This window comes from Ischnura elegans (assembly GCF_921293095.1).
Source record: "Ischnura elegans chromosome 13 unlocalized genomic scaffold, ioIscEleg1.1 SUPER_13_unloc_3, whole genome shotgun sequence".
Taxonomy (NCBI): domain Eukaryota; kingdom Metazoa; phylum Arthropoda; class Insecta; order Odonata; family Coenagrionidae; genus Ischnura; species Ischnura elegans.
In genome coordinates this window covers 3,207,997-3,229,528 of record NW_025791659.1, presented here as the reverse complement: position 1 = coordinate 3,229,528, position 21,532 = coordinate 3,207,997, and the positions used below count along the sequence as shown (strand labels likewise).

Genomic DNA, 21,532 nt, shown 5'->3' with positions numbered 1-21,532 from the left:
TTAGAGAAAAGAAATCTCTCATACACATTCATTAACTTACATTTTTACACACGTACTTGTGGTCTGACAATGAAGTTATAAAATAATTATTTCACCTCAGAAAACAGTTATTAGAGTTCCTAAGACAAAAAAATCAAATAAACTAATTACAGCCCAGTTCCCTCCTACACATCTCTTTTTTGAAATAAACCTCTCTCATACACATTAATTAACTTAAATGTGTTTGTGCATACGTAGGTATGGTCTGATACTATAAAAATAATTATTTCTTTGTGGTCATTATGGTCTGATATTATAAAAAATAATAATAATTGCCATGAGAATTAAAGAACCTGGATAGCGTAGTGGTCTGCGCAGTGGCCCGGAAAGCCAAAGGTCCGTGGTTCGATTCCTGGTCCAGGGGAATTTTTTCTCATGGCAATTCTTGCATAATTATTTCACTTCTGAAAACAGTCATTTGAGTTCTTATTACCTCCAGAATTGATCTTCCACTCTTGTAATCTGACAAATATGGTATTTTAATGAATGATGTAAGAAGAAAAATTTCTCGGGATTCCCATCGGGTGTCATATTGGGTTAATTCTCCCAACGTTTCTCCCAATGGCTAAGTCTGCCATTGTCTTCAGGGGTTCACTTGTAATGGTACTTCTTACAGTACTATAAGAAGTACCATTATACCACCGTAAGAAGTACCATTACAAGTGAACCCCTGAAGACGATGGCAGACTTAGCCATTGGGAGAAACGTTGGGAGAATTAACCCAATATGACACCCGGTGGGAATCCCGAGAAATTTTTCTTCAATCTGTACGCCGGGGAACCTAAAATTTTACAATGATCTAAGAGTTTGCTACCTTTCCCCTTGCAGGCGCTCACGTTCCATGCGAGAAGAAGCAGGCCGTCGTGGAACCCGCCAACATGATGGAGCGTGCTGGGGTCCCCAACGAGATGAGGGCACGAGGCCTCTCGATCGAGATGCGCGCCCCGAAGTCGACGGATGCCACCCCGTCTCCGGCACGAAACGGCAATGGATTCAGAATGAAGGAGATTGCATCGGGGCGAGACGAGGTCACGATCGAGCCCGTGATGGACCCGAACAGGAGGGCGTACGAGTTGCAGAGGGAGCAGTATTTGAGCCCGGAGAGGCGGCTCACGGAAAGCTTTGCGAGTCGATATCCCCTGCTCAGGGAGGGGCTTTCAAAGCCATGCCTGAGGCGCCGCGGAAGACCACCGAAAATGGCCCTGCAGTCAGCCGGAAGGGGGAGGCAGTACATGGGGGAGGTAATGCCGGATTATACCGTGTACCACACGGCACAGGCTCAACTCTCTGAAGGGCGAAACGTTCCGGAGGGTACCATGGTGAGCCCTCTTGGTTCTCAGCAGCCGCGGAAGTCCATGTCAATCGACGAGGTCCTTTCCTATTACGGTTCGATGCAGGAGAGGAAGGCGATGGGTGCCGATGCTGAAGTGAACAGGCCGCAGCAGAGGGGGGAGGGTTCTGTGCAGTCCAATCCAGAGGCATCGATGGCTGGCATTCAGAACTCCTCCCTCGCCCAGATAGAGAGCATGGTTCAAAGCCAGATACCTAGTACGGCTGGGTACTATCCGACTGGCGTGCCGCAGTACCCATACCTCCCAAACCCTGCCGCCGCCATGCCTCCCATGCCGGGCTATGCAGCTCAGATGGTCCCCTACCATCCGGGGGCGAACATGTTGGTGCCGGGGATGGGATATTACAGCAGCGGCATGCGGTACAGGGGGAGGGGTCGTCCGAGGGGCAGATCCCGAGGGAGGGGAAGGCCTAGAGGCTCTGGTGGGTTTTACTACCACCACGGCACGGAGAGGGACTTGCTTCCAAGGCCGGACTACATGCCGCGGCACGCCGAAGACGTGGAAGAGATTGTGGTTGAGGTGGATTTCAAACCGGAGTGGGAGGATGAGAGGGAGGCGGAGGCTGCGAGGGAGGATTCGTTGACGGAAGCTCAGAAGCTGGTGCCGAATTGGATATCGGTTGTGCCTGCAAAGATGTCAGCCGGACGGAGTCAACCGGACAACCTTAAGGGCACCTCAAGGTATTCATAAGCCCCCATTGAATGAACTCCTTCTAATAATTTTACGTAATGAAATCACTTACAATAAGTACAATAAAACCTCTATGAAGTGAACACTTTGCATCATAAACCTCCTTACTTCATACCCCCCCAACGGTGTGGATAAATACAATACTTAAATTGTCAACACAATACGAGAGGTTAATTCGTTACAGTGGTGCCTATGGAACTGTTTAAGACGCATAACTTTTCATTTATCTCCTACTTCTGACACAATTACCCTCAACGTTCCTCATTATCTTCTCCTTTTTACATCAAGCTAAGCATGTTGAATATAAAATTCATAATTTGATTAGAAAAATGGGAATATATTGGAGCAAGCATTGTTGTATTGCCTGGTCCAGAAATTATCGTACTCGACTCGATAATTTTTAACTCGACTCAATACTCGACTCGAGATCATAAAGTGCTACTTGCACATCCTTACACCTTTCTCTTCTTTTTACAGTAAAACCTCTATGTAGTGAATCTCTTTACATCGTAAACCTCCATACTTCATACCACCCCTACGGTCCCGTCAGATTTACATGTACATTTACAGGTAAAACCCATCCCGAAGTTCGCTCTGAGAAAATGACTTGGTGGTGGAACTGGTTAGCACGCCTGACCGGCAATCGGGACGTCTGGGTTCGAATCCCAGCTAAGTCAAATGTTTTTTCATGGCAAACTTCATCCCTTGTTGTATTTAACTTTGCAGCCGTGTGGGTGACTGCGTACAAAGTCACTTGTTCCTGCTGTGCTTTTACTTGTAAATTTATTGGCAAACCTCTTTGTAGTGAACCTCTTTATCTTGTTAAACATCCACCAATCCTACCAAGGAGACGCCCCCGAGATGGCCTTCCTACCTGCGAAAATGGTACGGAGACAACCATTAACAGGGTTCCCACTCAACCGTGAAAACCTTAACACGTTGCGTACGGATGGCGAGAATTCTCGTCATTTTTTTCCTGAACACTCCGGACAGATGACGAAGATTCTCATCATTTAGGCGCGTCAACCTAAACAATTTTAAAGAGTACAATATGTATTCATTAGTACGTTTTCAGTTGTTGTTTGTTAATCATAATGAATTGATACATCATAACGTTTGATTGGGTAAAGTGATATTCTAAACATTAGCTTTTTAACCATGTTTAAACCAAAGGCATTACGCCCTAATAGGCACATATTTCCAATCACAACACCTCCACCCAGAATCGGCATTCCTAGGAATTTCAATACCCCAGTACGTAACGTGTTAATTAACAGCACAGTTGGCATTATAAATGAGAATCCATGGTTCCCACTCAACCGTGAAAACCTTAAAACCGTGAATAAGCCGTGAATTTCTTCTGCCGTGAAAAAACCTGGAAAAAGCGGTGAATTTTGTCAATTAACCTTAGAAATCTCTCAAACATGATTGTAGAACTACGATAGACGTAATTAAAGAAAAATCGATATTTGGATCATGTTTCAAGGCCGAGTCACATGCAGATACTGTCCACGCATTTTTCTGCACACGTGTATTCGAAAGCGCAACTATTAATTGGTCCGTGTGTGCCATGACAGTACATTGACCTTAAGCCTGCGATTGGAAGACGTTAACCCTGGCAAAAAATCAGGCACTTCTTCACTTCCCTACCACCCTGCTCTCTCCATTTTCCCACTCACACCCTTTTAGCCGGACATGGATTTTGCTAACGATAGGTGACGTCATGAGAGATAGCACTTTCATTGCTGCGTTTGCATTCAAGACATTCGTTGCGTTTGTTACATTTTTAGTTAACCTGCGGCCGATGATTGCTACGTGATCAATATTTCTGCCCAAAATGCCTTATCTACAAACCGTGAATTTGATGACGTTTATACCGTGAAAACCAAGAAAAAACCGTGAATTTTATAATGTAGTTAGAGTGGGAACCCTGATTAATCCAGCCGCAATTTCGTACATGGAATGACATGTTGAGAGATAAATGTTTCACCCGTATTTTTTTTCTTGTACACCTTTATTATGTTGTAATTTTCACGTGTATTAGTTGTGGCCATTTTGTTCCAGATGAGAGCATACCTAAGAGTAAATAAGAAAAAAGGTATCCAAATATCATAATCATTTTAAGTGACTGTAAAATTATCTCAGATCACACCGTTTTTTTCTCGAATCATGATAATCATGCGATAGCACTTGCTTTCTGTTATTATTAAATAACAAATACATGTTCACTAATGCATGAATTTTTGTTTAAACACATAAATATAATGGTGTAAAAGACCAGAGGTGCAGCTAGGAATTAAGGCTTGGAGGGGTATTAGGCAAAACTTATACGTTGGTGTCTGGGGGTATGGCATACCTTCCAGGGTAATCGGAAGGTGCGGATGCACTCCCAGAGAAAAAAATTGGATAAATAGTGAGTTTCACGACTTTCTGAGGGATATTTTATAAATCCTTACAAAACTATGTAGGTAATATTAATGAATTTTAGTAAAATGGGTTGAACTTTAAAAAATTTCTGAGCTCTGGGGGGGTTTTATCCCCCGAAACCCATCTAAATTTGCAAATTTGCTAAATTATTAGTCAGCGTGCCATGACGACACATTGATCTTGAGCCTGTGATTGGAAGACCGGTAAACAAAGTGCTCATTAACTTTGGCGAAAAATCTGACACTACTTCACTTACCTGCCACCCTGCTCCCTCCACTTTCCCAGTCACAACCTTTAGTCGGACCTGAATTCTGCTAAGGATAGGTGACCTCATGAGATAGAGCACTTTCATTCACGGCGTCTGTCGCGGTTGATAAATTTTTAGCTTAAGCCTGAATCACACGATCATTTTTTTTCGTCGCGAAAGTGATCACTATCGCGATCACTGCGCAAAATGATCGTCGCCGGCATTCCCTCATGGAGCGATTGCAGCGCAACGTTTGACAATTGTGGGAACGACGTAAATAAACAAACTCGATATATATTTTCGTGATGTGGGTCCCATAACAACGAGCTGTGATATTGGAAATTATGCGAAAAGCGACGGCGGGAGTGACCGTGTGATTCAGAAAAATGATCACTAGAGCGATTGCTTTTTGCGACGGGAAAAGTGATCTCGATAGAGATAACTTTCGCGACGAAAAAAAATGATCGTGTGATTCAGGCTTTACTTGCGGCCGGTGATTCTAACGTCATCAATATTTTTGCCTAAAATGGCACATCAACAGACCATGAATTTGACGAAATTTGGACCGTGAAAACCTGGAAAAAACCGTAAATTTTATAATTTAGTTTGTGTGGGAACCCTGAATATTTGATGTTCCAGCATCATATGTGGAGTAACAAACATGAAAGAATTACCATATTTATCTGAATATGGTCCCCCCTTTTATTTCCAAAAATGCCCTTGGAAAAAGTAAAGAGGGGACTATATTCAAACACATTTTCAAAATTTTTTCCCATCACTGAGGCCTTAAAATTAGGGGGTGGACTATATTCAGAGGGGGCTTATATTCAGAGAAATACAGTACTCAATTATCTGCTCTCCAGTCTGTATTTCTATTGTGGCCATGCAGCACTTCCTGTCGAGTTGGGTGGTGGGGGAATCGTGGGAGCCGAAAGGAAAGGACTTATCGCTGAGCTTGTATGGGAAAGGAACTGAGGTAAGGAAGACGGCAGCCGCCTCTTACAAAAGTAAATAATTCTGTGATGACAAATCACTTGGATTGTTAGTCGAAGCGCCCGGTGCTGAATTCACGGAAGAATGCCTGCAGAGAGGCAATAGCCGGTGGATTCAATCAACTACTGCTAAAATTTCATGGGAAAATTCTTTTTTAGCTCGTAAACATTATAAAGAGGGGAGATTTTTCCAGGCTCTTAATCTATTGTTGTTCATTCATCACTGATGGCAGTTGCGTGGTTATTTAGATTGTTCACTTGGAAGAAGTGATCAAAGCACTGGAAAAATGTTAGTTAGGAATATCCCGGGTGCCAGTGGTGTAACTAAGAATATGCTTTGGGGGGATGGTAGTACCTGGCGGGGGCAGCGTCCCCCTCCCCCTCCGAGGCAACAAGGATTCCTGGAAAATTAAAAAAATGGCATAACAGTAAATATATTTTGCATCATTTTGGCACTTAAAATTTAACTTTAAGCAGATACAGTTGCTGTATATCAAAACTAGACAATTGTTTTAATTTTTTTTCATTTCTCTAAGGCTTTGGGGGGATCTATCCCCTCATCCTTCCCCATACTTGTGCCACTGCCTAGTGCCTTGTGCTCCGTATTATCTCTGGTATGGTATTTAGAGGGAGGTAACCGACAGCTGTGTTCAATTTCACCATGAGGTAAGGGAGGGAGAATAGAAACCATGTGTTGGAATTAGCCAGGTTGTAATTATAGGCTTAACACATTCCGTGCAGACTGATTTTTGGAGAAAATGCCCTGTGGCTGACTTATTGGCAAAAATTTGTATTTTTTTTTTTAATTACTATTTTAAGGACGTGATCTTATGATTTGTGATGCCTAGTACATGTTTTCACACTTTTTCCAAAAGTAACTCATCATTTGTTAAAAATTTGAAATTAAAATTTTCTAAGTATCCTATCAAACTTGTGATACCTTCCTGCAACACACCTACATGTTTCCTCTATTTCTTTGCTCTTTGTCAGAACTGTAGCGAAAATCCGTTCAGACTTTATCACTTTCTGGAAAAAACTAATGCAACCAGTAATGCAGCTAATATTAACTTTTTAATCTGGAAGTGATACATTTAAATGCGATTTTAAATGTTTTATTGCTCTAGGGTGTAATTAAACTTGTAAGTATGTGTATATAGTTGAAGTTAAGTCTGATTCTAGCTGATTGAATGAATCTTATTGTGAAGTATTGTTTTCTTATGCATGGTAATGGTAATATTATAAGAGTGTGAAATCCTGTGTATATTAAATTTTTAATTTTTAATACCCTCCATTTTCTTACTTTAAATTGAGTGAACATATATTTTTTATCTTATATCTTAGGTATTTATGCTTAGAGTAATTTATAACTTTATGTACAGGGAATAACCTCAATGACTAAATTCCGTATATGTCTGAAAATAGTTCCCCCTTTTTTTCCAAAAATGCCTGTGGTAAAAGTAAATGGGGGGACTATATTCAGACGCATTTTTTTTAACTTTTCCCGAAACCGAAACCTCAAAATTAGGGGGGGGGACTATATTCAGAGGGGGACTATATTTGGAGAAATACGGTAACATGGAATGGTGCTATAACGGTGATCTCTTTTCTCAGGCCATCTTCAAGTGTGTCACACACTCCTGAGTTGACAATTCAAGAGAACAGGGGGCCCACAGCTTCTGTTTCTCAGCGGCCGGTTGTCGTCCCTGAAGAGGTGGAAATATGTCCGAGTGTGGAGGATGTTCTGGGGCAGACGAAGGCGAACATTCAAAATGAAACGTCTGAAGTAGTGGCCGAGGAAGCTGAAGAAGAAAACAGTCTTGAAGAAAAACAGGCCATGGTCCTCCCGCAGAGGTATTTGCCATTGATCCTTAGACTGTGGGGACATTTTTATATGTTTTGCTCTCTGAATGCAGGAAAAAGTTTTTTAACAGGGTTCCCACTCAGCCGTGAAAACCTTAAAACCGTGAATAAGCCGTGAATTTCGTGGATGTGGATTTTTTGCACTATTTTCATCTTCTCCTAGCAGTGCTATGACATCTGTGAAGGCTAAAACATTGACTTTTGTCTCTACTTCTATACCTTGATGTAGCAATTTAACCTTTTGTAGGGAACTTTCTAAAGCTAGATTTAATAATATAGGAGTGAGTCAGTCACCTTTTCTATCTCAAATTGGTAAATCAAATTCTCTGGACCGTTCACTGTTGATTCTAACGTAGAATTTAGATTCTTCTGTGCATGGTTTTGCCTAGTTAATCAATTTCTCAGGGATTCCCAACCATTGTAGGCATGTCCACAATTGAACTCTATCTACACTGTCATATGCTTTTCAAAAGTGGACAAACAGGAGGTGAACACACTTGTCAGACTCCCATGACTTTGAAGGGGATTCTCGGATAGTAAAAAGTTGATCAGTGGTCGACCTTTGTCTTCTAAACCCTGATTGATGTGCACCAAGAATTTACTCTGCATATTCTTGACATGTACATTCTCTATTTGTACATGGTCAGGGTTCCCACTCAACTTCGAAAGCCCTAAAACCGTGAATAAGCTGTGAATTTCGTCTACCGTGAAAAAACCTGGAAAAAGCCATGATTTTCACCATAAAACCTTAAAATCCTCCCAAACTTGATTGTAGAACAACGATAGACGGATTAAAAGAAAAAACGATGTTTAAAATCACGTTTCAAGGTCATTCACGTGCAGGCAATGTCCACGCATTTACATGCACACGTGTATTCGAAAGCGCAACTATTATTCGAAAATGGGATGTAATCAGTGCTGTGTGAGAGTCTTGACCGTGTTCCAATTCCTAGGGTGCACTCTACGCTCTTACACTCTAAACGGCTCTTGTGCTCTTTCCTGCTCTGATTGCAAGTAGTGCCACCACTGTCAACTGGCAGATTTCGAAACTGAAAAAAGTTTAGTAACAAATTTGGAGGGTAAGAAAATAGTGCAATGTTGTTGTTGTTATGAAGTGAGTGTTGCAATAATTTATTGCCTTATAAATATATGTACTTATATACACCCATGTCTCGTATAGCGCAAGGGATGCGTTCCTTGGGGTCTTTGCACTATACGAATTTGCGTTAAACGAGAGCGTTTTAACAGTGGGAAGATAGGGATGTGTTCCTGGTAGCATAGGTGTTGGGTATCTAATACCCTCTAAACCATATATATTCCCATAAATAGCATTAAAATACCTTATTTATGTAAATTTTATAGTTTAAAGTATCTTTAAAGATAGTGGGCACGCATTCAAAGACTTTTATTCACGGTAAAAAAAAATTTGTACGTGCTTTTGAAATTCCCTCCTGTAGTGCGGGTGGGCTAACATCTGCTATCTCAGGGGTTCGTAATGCATTGCCGGCAGTTGACGATTTTTCAAACCAGTCTAAAAACAACTATTGTGTCACCCAGGCCCTTTTGTCGCTCATCGAAATTACAGGCAAATGCTACTTTGAATGCCATTTTATAGCTAGCGGAGTTTATGAATGATAAATCATTTTAATTTGAAGTCCTGCGAGTCATTAGCAGCTACGTGAAACAGTCTTTAACTGCCCTGAAAATGAATGAACGAGAATGCATTTTTTTCCAAAAGAATATCGTCTCGTCAACACTAAAAAGTAGTTGAGGGGGAAAGGAGCCACTTTCAATCACAGCTTGGAGTTCATCAGAAAATGTTGTGGTGACTGAGCTATCAACACTTGCAGATTCACCTGATATCGCCGCACTGAAAATACCTGCTTGCCGTTTAAATTCTGGAACCAACCGGAGCTTTCACTAAATGTCTCGGAGCGATTACCACTCTCATCTTTTTGTACTGATTCACTATGAATTTTCCGTATGTGTAGACCGCTTGGTTGAAGTTGGTGCGGCTGAGGTCACTGATGTTTTAACTTCGTCTTTATTCAGAATAAGGCATCGTGCGTTTAAACTTATGCACAATATCGCTTTGACGTTCTCCATTTTCAAAGCAATTGACCTATATCAATTTCTCTTCTAGGTTTATGTTTTTTCTTGATAAATTCTTGATTTTTCTACCCGCATTCCTATTTTTTGCCATTTTCTCTTGGTTTTTACTCTGCATGGCTCTATCGAAATCACCTTCTACTGCTGAACTGTATTCTTGAGACGCAGAGGGCCTACGGCATCGGGGAGGGAACGAAGCTATTGTGTTTGAGACTCTACAGGGGACCCTCTTATATATTGATGCTATTCATGCGCAACTCGGCCACCGCTGCATTTCTCCCCCGTGAATACCGATGACCTTGAAGGCTTTAGCGTAGACTCTCTACCTGGAAGTCAATCGCCCAATAACCTATGACGGCAAAAATTACGTCTCAACCAGTATTGCTGAAAAAAAACTCATTTCCACTAGCCCCACGCTTAATTAACGATCTAAATTATTTATTATCATTCTGTTAAGGAGACGAGATAAATCTTCGGTAGGCCGGCTATCTAGACCCAATGACGAGTAATACTTTTGGCAATCGCGCAGCAATGAATTTCGATTGATATTTAAACAAAAAAGAAGATTTGAGGTAGGTAATAATATTAATATGCGTAAAATGATAGCAATTTTGTGTGTACTTTTCACGTTTTATCGAGCGTTTAAGTTTTTTGATTAGGCTATACACTGCGTTGCGATGTTTCCCCCAAGGAACGAAATTGCGCTATACGAGACATGGGTGTATAAGCTTATATGTACTTATAAATGGAATTGCAGAAGTTATAACGAATAAAATATGGCATAGGCGACAGATTTATCAATTGTAGGCTACTAATTTCGTGTAGGCAACCAATTTCATACATTGAGACAAATTTAAGTGGTTTTTATATCTGAAAACAATTTATTAAAGATATAGTTAAAATCAAAAATTATAATCACTGTAAATAGGTACCCGTCATAATATTTGAAATGCAGTAAGTCGACAGATTTAGGGCGTCCAGCCAAAGCAGAAAACTTCATGCAAAATTCCAGCTTCTCCAGGGAAATTTTACAAATTCCCAGGTTAATCTTACGTGATTACTGCGATATATACAAATTTTAAAACACCCGAATCTCTTACATGATTTTAAATCATTGAAGTGATTTCATGTTATATCATTGTAAACGCTCTTTCATTAAGATTATTATAAGCTGCGAGACGACGAGGGTCTCCGACGAGGGTCGCCTTGAACGGACTTCGTTTGGGACCCAGCCATTAAGCACATTCCTGCTGTCATCGGAAGAGTCGCTCAACAAATGATCTCTTTCGGTGACTCCAGGGTCGTGGGGCTGGTGGCGGCTAGGAGAGGCAGTTGGGATTTGGCAGCGAAACAGTGTGTACGGCTTGGACTGAATAAAGGAAGTTGCTTGTGTGAGAGAATTTGGACTTGTTCCCTGCTTTGTTTCCCCCGAACTCCTTTACCGTCGGCGAAGACGACTTACATTTGGTGTCCGAAGTGGGGGATCTTTGCTAAATATTAGGGGAAGCAACTGCATATCAAGTCACAAATAAATCAAGAATGACGGGTCGGATCAGCTTATCGGGCGGCGAGATGGACCTCCAGCAGGCGGTGGATGAGCTATCCGCGCAACTAAGGATTCTCAAGGAAGAGAACGAAGGTTTTCGGGCCCGTGCGGATAACACGAAGGGGGAAGGACAAATCACGGGGAAGTCATTCTCGATGGTATCCTCCATTGAGTATTTCTCTGGCGCCGTGGGGGAGAACGTGGAGACATTCTTCTCTCAAGTGGAGCAGGTGGCGAAACTTAGTGGTTGGAGCGACGACGACAAGCTAAGTGTGATCACCTTACGCACCCGCGGGGGGGCACTAGAGCACCTGCGGGCGAAGGAGAGAGCAGGGGCTGTTAAAACATATGATGACGCTCGGAAGTCTCTGTTAGAAAGGTACCGGGGGGTTAAAAACCGACGGTTCTACAGAGAGATGCTTGCTTGCGTCCGCATGGCACCCAGGGAGTGGATCGAGGAATTTGCGGACCGCATTCGTGAATTGAACAGCCACACGTGGAAGGAGGAGGAAGATGCCGCAGCGGCCGCGATACGCCAATCCGAAGTGGATGAAAGGGCTTTGGACGCGTTTTTAAACAGCCTGCCGGGCAGAGTGGGGGAACATACGCGCCTCGCGATGCCGGAAACCTTCGACGCAGCCGTTAATGTGGCCGTGCGTATATGCGAGGCAGAGCGGAGGGCTCATCCAGAGACGGAAGAGAGAAACGTTTTCACGATGCGTAAGGGAGTCTGTCATGCTTGTGGGCAACCCGGCCATTTTGCGAGAGAGTGTGCAAACAGGGGTGGAATGCGGTGCTTTAACTGCGGTGGACAAGGACATTGGGCGAGGAATTGCCGAGTGGGAGGGCGGATGCGCGTCGGGGGGCGCGTTGAGCCGTCTTTAAACGTTTCCGGGGCCGAGCAGGCCGCCCGCCAAGGCCCCCGGTAAAGACTTTGATTCCATGTGTGCACCGTGAAGGGGGAATGGAGGACTTAGCGGTGATTGTCACGTGTGAATATAAGAGGCGGCGTATGTTAGTGGACACTGGGGCCCAGGTGAGTCTAGTGACTAAGGAGTGCTATGGGGGACAAGTTCCACGTAGGTCTGGTTTTAGGATAAAGGGTCTGACGGGTAGATGTATTTGGAATTACGGAGAGGTAGTGCTTCCGGTATGGTTCGGAAGCGATGTGCATAATCTTCGGGCCCAAGTAGTGGACACCTTGGGCGGGTATGAAGGCCTTATTGGTATTGACTTCCTTCGTGAAACGGGGGCCGTTATTGACGTGAAAAAGGAGGAACTCTCAATTGGGGGGTCAATAATTCCCTTGAAGACTCCGTCCATCATACGTTGGAATACACTTGGCGCGTTTCTTAGTCCCATTGGCATACGTTGGTATTCGTATAATCCACTATTTACAATAAAGGCAGTCTTCTCGCGTGACTCAGGGGCCATGGGAATTTGGTGATAACCAGCCGTTAGATCGAGGGTCGAGAAATACCTACACCCCCCCAAATAGTCTAAGGTTTCCGTAATGTTTGGAAGTGGGTATACATCCGGTTTAGTAATTGCATTTAAAGCACGGTAGTCTATGCAGAACCGGTACTTAGGCTTTCCGTCCTCAGATTTCTTTGGCACGATCACAACGGGTGAGGCCCAAGGGCTGTGACTAGGCGATATTATTCCCCCTTCCAACTGTTCCTTCACAAACTCCTCCACTACAGGCTTTAGGTGATGCGGAGTGCGATAGGGTCTCCGATAAATGGGATGGGCGTCACCTGTAGGAATATGATGCTCCACCAAGTGGGTCGCAGGGGGTGTTCCCGTTAATGAAAACAAATGCCTGTACCTTCCTATTAGGGGATGCATAACAGCTTTTTCCCCCCTATTCAGGTGCGTCAATTTCCCTTCAATGTCACTATCCGAAAGCTCGCACAGACTCGTACTCTCCACAGAGCGCACGTTCCTATTGCATGCACCCTCACTATCATCCCCGCAGAATCTTTCATTTGAAACAAAATGTACATCGCTCACTGTCGCCACCACTGTGCCCTTGCATAGATTTACTGCCGCCTCCCCATAATTACTCACGCGCACCTTCGCGCTTCCCTCCCCGTCCACTCGACACAAACACCGGGCAACTAAACACTCCTCCATCTCGAGAGCCGGCTCCAGCACGCATTCTTCTCCCTCCGTCCACTCCCGCCCGGGTAAGAGGAGGGATACGAACTTCGATGAACGGGCTGGGATTACTTCCGCCGCTGGGAGTCGAACCGGCACATCCACACGTGGCCGGCGGCTCCAAGGTCCCTCATGACCCACGAAATCAGGCCCCTCCAGCCCCTCCAACCCCTCCGCCTGTCCCACCGAAGAGTCCGTCGGCAGGATAGCCATTCCGCCCGCCCTCCGCCGCTTCCTTCCGCGCTGCCGCCTATCTCTCCTCCTTGGTTTTCCCGCCCCAGGGCTGTCAAAATTTCTCTCGGCGACCTCTGGCTTCCCTTCCGGGCCGGCTGTCGACACGTCCCTCGGTCGTTCCCATGACATAATTCCGGGCCCGCCCCCTCTGGCGGTGGAAGCCACGCCCCCCGTCGTAAATCCTCTCATGGTCGTCACCGCACCCACTGATTTATCAAACCACACGATCCCCTCCAGTGCACTTAATTATATCCAATCACTCCTTATAGTGGACACCTTGGGCGGGTATGAAGGCCTTATTGGTATTGACTTCCTTCGTGAAACGGGGGCCGTTATTGACGTGAAAAAGGGGGAACTCTCAATTGGGGGGTCAATAATTCCCTTGACCGAGAGAGGAAGAGCGAGATCCGGGAGAGTCAGCAACTCACTTTGGGAGGGATGTGGATGTAAGCGCTCTTTCATTAAGATTATTATAAGCTGCGAGACGACGAGGGTCTCCGACGAGGGTCGCCTTGAACGGACTTCGTTTGGGACCCAGCCATTAAGCACATTTCTGCTGTCATCAGAAGAGTCGCTTAACAAATGATCTCTTTCGGTGACTCCAGGGTCGTGGGGCTGGTGGCGGCTAGGAGAGGCAGTTGGGGTTTGGCAGCGAAACAGTGTGTACGGCTTGGACTGAATAAAGGAAGTTGCTTGTGTGAGAGAATTTGGACTTGTTCCCTGCTTTGTTTCCCCCGAACCCCTTTACCGTCGGCGAAGACGACTTACATCATTATCATATACATGTATTTACAAGGAAAAGAGATACGTTAGTTAACACATTGAATACGTTTGTTAGCATTGAAATTATTCACAGCAAGCCTGACGAGCTGCTTCAAACTCGTAACTAGATGTCGACATCACCTGGCATTCTATTCTTCGTGTTTTTGAATCTTACTTGAGTACATAGTTAGATATTTACATTCATTCAGATAGTGTACATATATTAGTATATTTCAGTTCTGTTGTCTCGTCTGACATTGCACGTTTCGTTGCGGCTGAAAAAACTCTTCTTAGCTACTGCACTTAAATCTACAACGATCATATTTATACCAGAAAATGGGCGTTGAACTGGAAAAACTATCTGTGAAATGAATTTGATATACAGTGAGTCCTCGTTCTATGTCACCCCGTTTAACGTCATTTCGCGATAACGTCACGAAAATTTTGAGACCGTCATTCGTTTATCGCACCTACGCTTCGCAATAATGTCAAGTCTTTTAAATTTCGCACGAAAAAAAGGCGAAGCGGCGGGCGTTGTAGGTTTTGTGGGCGGTAATACAGTCAGTCTAAGCAAAGTGTAAAACGGTGTGTTTATTTTTAATTGCGATTACAGTATTAGCAAAAATTTCTGCAAAATGAATTCTTACGTAGGTGCGCAAGGTTTTACTTGACATAATGGTTTTCAGGAACCTAAAAAGTGATTTCAAGGCATTTTTCCGTGTAGAACTCTAAGTATTTGTCGTCACTTTTTTCGCCGAGTTCACAATAATTTTGGTTCCTGTAACTGCGACGATGTTTCAGCAATGATGATGCCCAGGCGACGCTCGCCCGGGCGACCACCATAGAGAAGCCGAAAAGCAAATGCTGGAAGATACAAAAATGGAGAAGGATTTACGTCACTGCTGCTATTGTTGTCGATGAAGACATGAACTGGTATTTATGCGATAGTTTGGCATTCCCCCCGTAAAAAATGCCCCAGATATGATACGCTAAAAATTTTTTGCGTAGGAATTTGAGGTCTAGGAGCCGATATTCACTTTTATACATTGTTTCTTATGGGATATTATGCTTCGATTAACGTCATTTCGTTTATCGTCACATTTTTCAGGAACGGTAAGTGACGTTAAACGAGGACTCACTGTAAATGTTTCTACAGTTCCGGGTTGGATCAAAAATTCATGCATAATTCCCGACTTTCCCGGTCGCTGGACACCCTTAAATTCACATCTATTCAAGATTCATTCGTATTCGATATTCACTCGATTCCTTATAAATGATTTAAAGAACCGAATCAAATCGCATCCGAATCCACGAAAATTCCACCTCAACGGCGGTAGACGAAGGGCTGAAGAGCTAGTAAGGGTGAATCCTTGCACTCTGTCGTGCTCTTCGACTATGCGCTCTTCACAGCAGAACGTAGAGGGGATTGGAATTGCACTACGTGATGTCACTTCCGAAATGTGACGATCGAAAAGTGCGGGAAAGAGCACAAGAGTGCATTTACGGTGGATTGGAACACGGCCCTTGTCTTGAAGGAAACTTTGACCATATGCAATTTTAATAGGTGATTTTTAAGAGATGTTTCCCTGATGTTTCTCTGTGCCTAATGCATGCATTAGTAATCTCAGACGATGTAAAACTCCTGACTACTCGTATAGAAACTAGGTCCCTCTGACGTCACGTGGAGTGGCATCGCATGGGTGCCAATCTGGCCTTTTTCAAATAAGGATAAAATTGACCATTGCCATTCGTCTAAACCGGTATTTCTAAAACCAAATAATTTGTATATTATGAATACACTTATGGTGGGTAACAAATCGCAATCAATGCCTTTCATTTTCTTTAATGAAGGAAAATACCCTATTAGTGCTGTGCTAGAGTCTTGTCTGTGCAGTCAAGACAAGACTTTCACAGGTCTCCTACTCAACCGTGAAAACCTTAAAACAGTGAATAAGCCGTATAGCCGTGAATTTTGTCATAAAACCTTAGAAATCTCTCAAACTTGATTGTAGAACTACGATAGACAGATTAAAAGAAAAATCGATGTTTCGATCATGTTTCAAGGCCGAGTCACGTGCAGATACTGTCCACACATTTTTCTGCACACGTGTATTCGAAAGCGCAACTATTAATTAGTCCGTGTGCACACAGCACATTCACAGCTGTGAATTTCGTCTACTGTGAAAAAAACCTGGAAATAGCCGTGAATCTTGTCATGAAACCATAGAAATCTCTCAAACATGATTGTAGAACTACGATAGACAGATTAAAAGAAAAATCGATATTTATTTTATTTTATTTTATTTTTATTTTATTCCTAAACCTCCGAATACAGCTCTCGTAGGCCATTTTAAATCGGGGTATTCAACAAATTCAACAATGAAACGTACACGAACGACCATGCCCTGGATAAGGGGAACTTACCCAGGCGGGATTCGAACCCGTGACCTCATGTTTGGCAGGTGAGGACTTTACCTCGCCGCCACCGAGGCCGGCAATTGGATCATGTTTCAAGGCCGAGTCACGTGCAGATACTGTCCACGCATTTATCTGCACAAGTGTATTCGAAGCGCAACTATTGATTGGTCCGTGTGTGCCATGACAGCACATTGACCTAAAGCCTGCGATTGGAAGACATTAACCCTGGCAAAATATCAGGCTCTTCTTCACTTCTACCTGCCACCCTGCTCTCTCCATTTTCCCACTCACAACCTTTTAGCCGGACCTGAATTTTGCTAACTATAGGTGATGTCATTAGAGATGGCACTTTCATTACTGCGTTTGCATTCAAGACATCTGTTGCGTTTGTTACCTTTTTAGTGAACGTGCGACGGATGATTGTTACGTGATCAATATTTCTTCCTAAAATGCCTTATCTGAAAACCGTGAATTATGATGACATTTAGACCGTGAAAACCTGTAAAAAAACTGTTAATTTAATAATTTAGTTTGAGTGGGAATCCTGTTTAAATGCTTAACCATTGCTCAACTACTTGCAGCGGTTTCCTATAATTTTCGTTGCTGCACAGATGTCTTGCATTTCGATACCACCACTGCAAAATCACTCAACAATTGCCCACTGAATGAACTCTGCTCATCTAATAGCCCAACAATACGAATCCGCTCAGCTGGCAGTGTCCGGAGCATAACCGCTCCTCACCTATTCTCCAAGCTTGGAGGTGAGCGTTTATGCTCTGGACACTGCCAGCTGAACAGATTTGTATTGTTGGGCTACTAGATGAGCAGAGTTGATTCAGTGGGCGATTGTTGAGTGATTTTGCAGTGGTGGTATCGATTTGGGCACCTTTCCTTACCAGAAGGGGCTAAACAAAAAAAAAGTGAAAGTTAAAACAAAACATACAATATACACCCATGTCTCGTATAGTGCAAGGGATGCGTTCCTTGGGGTCTTTGCGCTATACGAGAGCGTTTTAACATTGGGAAGATAGGGATGTGTTCCTGGTAGCATAGGTCTTGGGTATTGAATTTCCTCTAAAACATATATATTCCCATAAATAGCCTTAGAAAACATTATTTATACAAATGTTTATAGTTTAAAACATCTTTAAAGATAGTATGCACGCATTTGAAGACTCTTATTCATGTTAAAAAAAATTCTTACGTGCTTTTGAAATTCCCTCCTGTCGTGCGGGTGGGCTAACATCTGCTATCTCAGGGGTTCGTAATGCATTGCCGGCAGTTGACGATTTTTCAAACCAGTCTAAAAACAACTATTGTGTCACCCAGGCCCTTTTGTCGCGCATCGAAGTGACAGGCAAATGCTACTTTGAATGCCATTTCATAGCTAGCAGAGTTTATGAATGATAAATCATTTTAATTTGAAGTCCTGCGAGTCATTAGCAGCTACGTGAAACAGTCTTTAACTGCCCTGAAAATGAATGAACGAGAATGCATTTTTTTCCAAAAGGATATTGTCTCGTCAACACTAAAAAGTAGTAGAGGGGGAAAGGAGCCACTTTCAATCACAGCTTGGAGTTCATCAGAAAATGTTGTGGTGACTGCGCTATCAACACTTGCAGATTCACCTGATATCACCGCACTGAAAATACCTGCTTGCCGTTTAAATTCTGGAACCAACCCGAGCTTTCACTAAATGTCTCGGAGCGATTACCACTCTCATCTTTTTGTACTGATTCATTATGAATTTTCCGTATGTGTAGACCGCTTGGTTGAAGTTGGTGCGGCTGAGGTCACTGATGTTTTAACTTCGTCTTTATTCAGAATAAGGCATCGTGCGTTTAAACTTCCACGCAATATCGCTTTGACGATCTCCATTTTGAAAGCAATGGGCCTATATCAATTTCTCTTCTAGGTTTATGGTTTTTCTTGATAAATTCTTGATTTTTCTACCCGCATTCCTATTTTTTGCCATATTCTCTTGGTTTTTACTCTGCATGGCTCTATCGAAATCACCTTCTACTGCTGAACTGTATTCTTGAGACGCAGAGGGCCTACGACATCGGGGAGGGAACGAAGCTATTGTGTTTGAGACTCTACAGGGGACCCTCTTATATATTGATGCTATTCATGCGCAACTCGGCCACCGCTGCATTTCTCCCCCGTGAATACCGATGACCTTGAAGGCTTTAGCGTAGACTCTCTACCTGGAAGTCAATCGCCCGATAACCTATGACGGCAAAAATTATGTCTCAACCAGTATTGCTGAAAAAAAACTCATTTCCACTAGCCCCACGCTTAATTAACGATCTAAATTATTTATTATCATTCTGTTAAGGAGACGAGATAAATTACTTCGGTAGGCCGGTTATCTGGACCCAATGACGAGTAATACTTTTGGCCATCGCATAGCAATTGATTTCGATTAATATATAAACAAAAAAGAAGATTTGAGGCAAGCAATTATATTAATATGCGTAAAATGATAGAAATTTCGTGTGTACTTAGCGCAAGTTCACGTTTTATCACGAGAGGGTTTAAGATTTGTGATTAGGCTACACTGCGTTGCAATGTTTCCCCGAGGAACAAATTTGCGCTATATGGAAATTGCGCTATACGAGACATGGGTGTAATGGCTAGTAAATAACTTTCCGCCATTTCATTATTTTTTATCGGAGCACTTCTTGTTTTATATCATTCTTCCTAGCTTCTATAGCACTTTACAAATATGCTATTTAGATTGAGATATAATGAGAGAGTAAAAAAAGTTAATAATTCTATTAGAGGTGCTAGTTGTCTTCGTCGGGGGGGGGATAAAGAGACGGACGAACGGACCCACCAGCTACCTGTGTCGTCGGTCCCATACAGTTTTTCTTTGTCGGTCCTTTGCTCGCGGCTCAGGTACTTCGCGGGCCCGTGCGCCAGCTTATGGTACACACACTATAATATACAGTACAGGCGATCCCCAACTTTCACACACAATGCGATCCCAAAAACTTGTACGAAAGTCGAACCATTGACTTCCATACTAATTAGGGGTTATGTTCCATAAGAGCGGAACATACATGCTAAAACCTTTTTTTTTCACGGATTTTATTTCAATTCACTAAATTTTAATAATATGTTAATAAAATTTCTCAAATAATGTAATTTCTTTTGAAAGTATGCAGAAAATGTAAATAAAAGTTTAAAAAAAACAAGAACTCCGTTGGCTATCGAGTGAAACTTCCTATTGGCGTTTAAGTTGACATTTCACTTATTATTCCATCATAACAGGGCTATTCTGTATCTTGGGGGCGCTTTATTGCGCCGCCGCTATTTCCCTCTTTCAAATGGCATCGATTTTGATTCAGCAAATAGCACCGCGTTATATTACGCCGATTTTGGGGGCGTAATATATCGCCCCCGTGAAATCTGTAGTCGGTATGAAAATTAGTGCAGGGCAAATAATACAAGTCGAGTAACTCATTGAGTTATTTATAAATATCTTATTATTAGGCATAATAATGATTAAAGTATCTTTTTTAAATTATTCCATCGTTATCTAGCGGTCAGCGAAAGCCAATTTTAGGTTTTATGATATTACCTACAAATCCAAGATCTCCGAGCTCCGAGAGCAAGATACAAATGACGGTCGAAAACAGTTCCGCGCACTGCAGACGACGAAAATTTCTTACAGTATTTATGATCAAGCTCATCAGCAGAGAATGGGGTTTAACATGAAAATATCTCTCATACCTTCATAAATGCCCTTGCAAGCATTCTATCACACAGCACAGACAGCACCGCTGCAATTGACAATGCATACAAATATATACTAATAAGTACCGTGATTTCCAACGGAAGAAAGGGGCAAATAAACAGAATGATTGCTCGAAACAAGGAAACATTTAGTGAATTATTCATCATAAAACTGCATACATTTCATTTCAACATCATTCCTCTGGCGGCATATCACAAATTTACACTGTACCGCAGTATATTTAGTCCGAGTCATATCAACGCTAAGTTGTTTGAAGTAACATGGAATTGGTATCAAAATGCAAACATGATGACACTTCCATAATCATTGCTCGAGAAATTCGTATTAGAAACCGTAAAGTATGTCACACGAGTTCACGATCACAGCACTCGCGATGATTCCTTCCATGACATCCGCGTAATCTAGAAAACAGCTGTTTTCCTCAACGAATGTATTTAAAATGGCCTAAAATGTGATTTCAAGTGACAAAAATGTTTTAAAATTAAATAATTACCCTTGTGGACAACTGTGGACATCGTAGAATTACGGCGAGCAATGAGGCAAACGATGTAAACAAGCCGTGGCTGAAGATGAACGTACTAGTAAAAATAATTTCGTCACCACTAATCATAAGAGTATAATCATTATAGGCGTAGGTGAACGAATAGTGCGTAGCGGACGAAGTCCTCTTCAAGACAATTATACTTGTAAATTCCGATATATTAAGCTCAAAAATTGGCGATATTCTTCCGTCGACGACTGTTGAACCCTTGAATATAGACGCTTATTTACTTAGGCTAGAAAATATCCGATAGAAAAAGAGCAAAATCTCCAAACACAAGCCACATCGTATTTTTAACTTCTTCCCAGGCTGCCGAGTATCCTGCTGCATTTTCGGAGTGTCTCATTTGTTTATTGCAAAGAATCGAGAAATATGATTGGACTTGTACAAAA

General features: G+C 42.7%; 1 protein-coding gene across 1 annotated transcript in view; it reads left to right on the top strand.

Annotated features, from left to right (window-relative positions):
- The window catches only part of LOC124172799, a 175,997-nt gene that overhangs the window by 52,246 nt on the left and 102,219 nt on the right, over positions 1 to 21,532 (top strand). The window contains exons 5-6 of the mRNA XM_046552283.1: positions 868 to 2,071; positions 7,359 to 7,598. Coding sequence (XP_046408239.1) covers positions 868 to 2,071; positions 7,359 to 7,598 — 1,444 coding nt within the window. The remainder of the gene's footprint in view (positions 1 to 867; positions 2,072 to 7,358; positions 7,599 to 21,532) is intronic.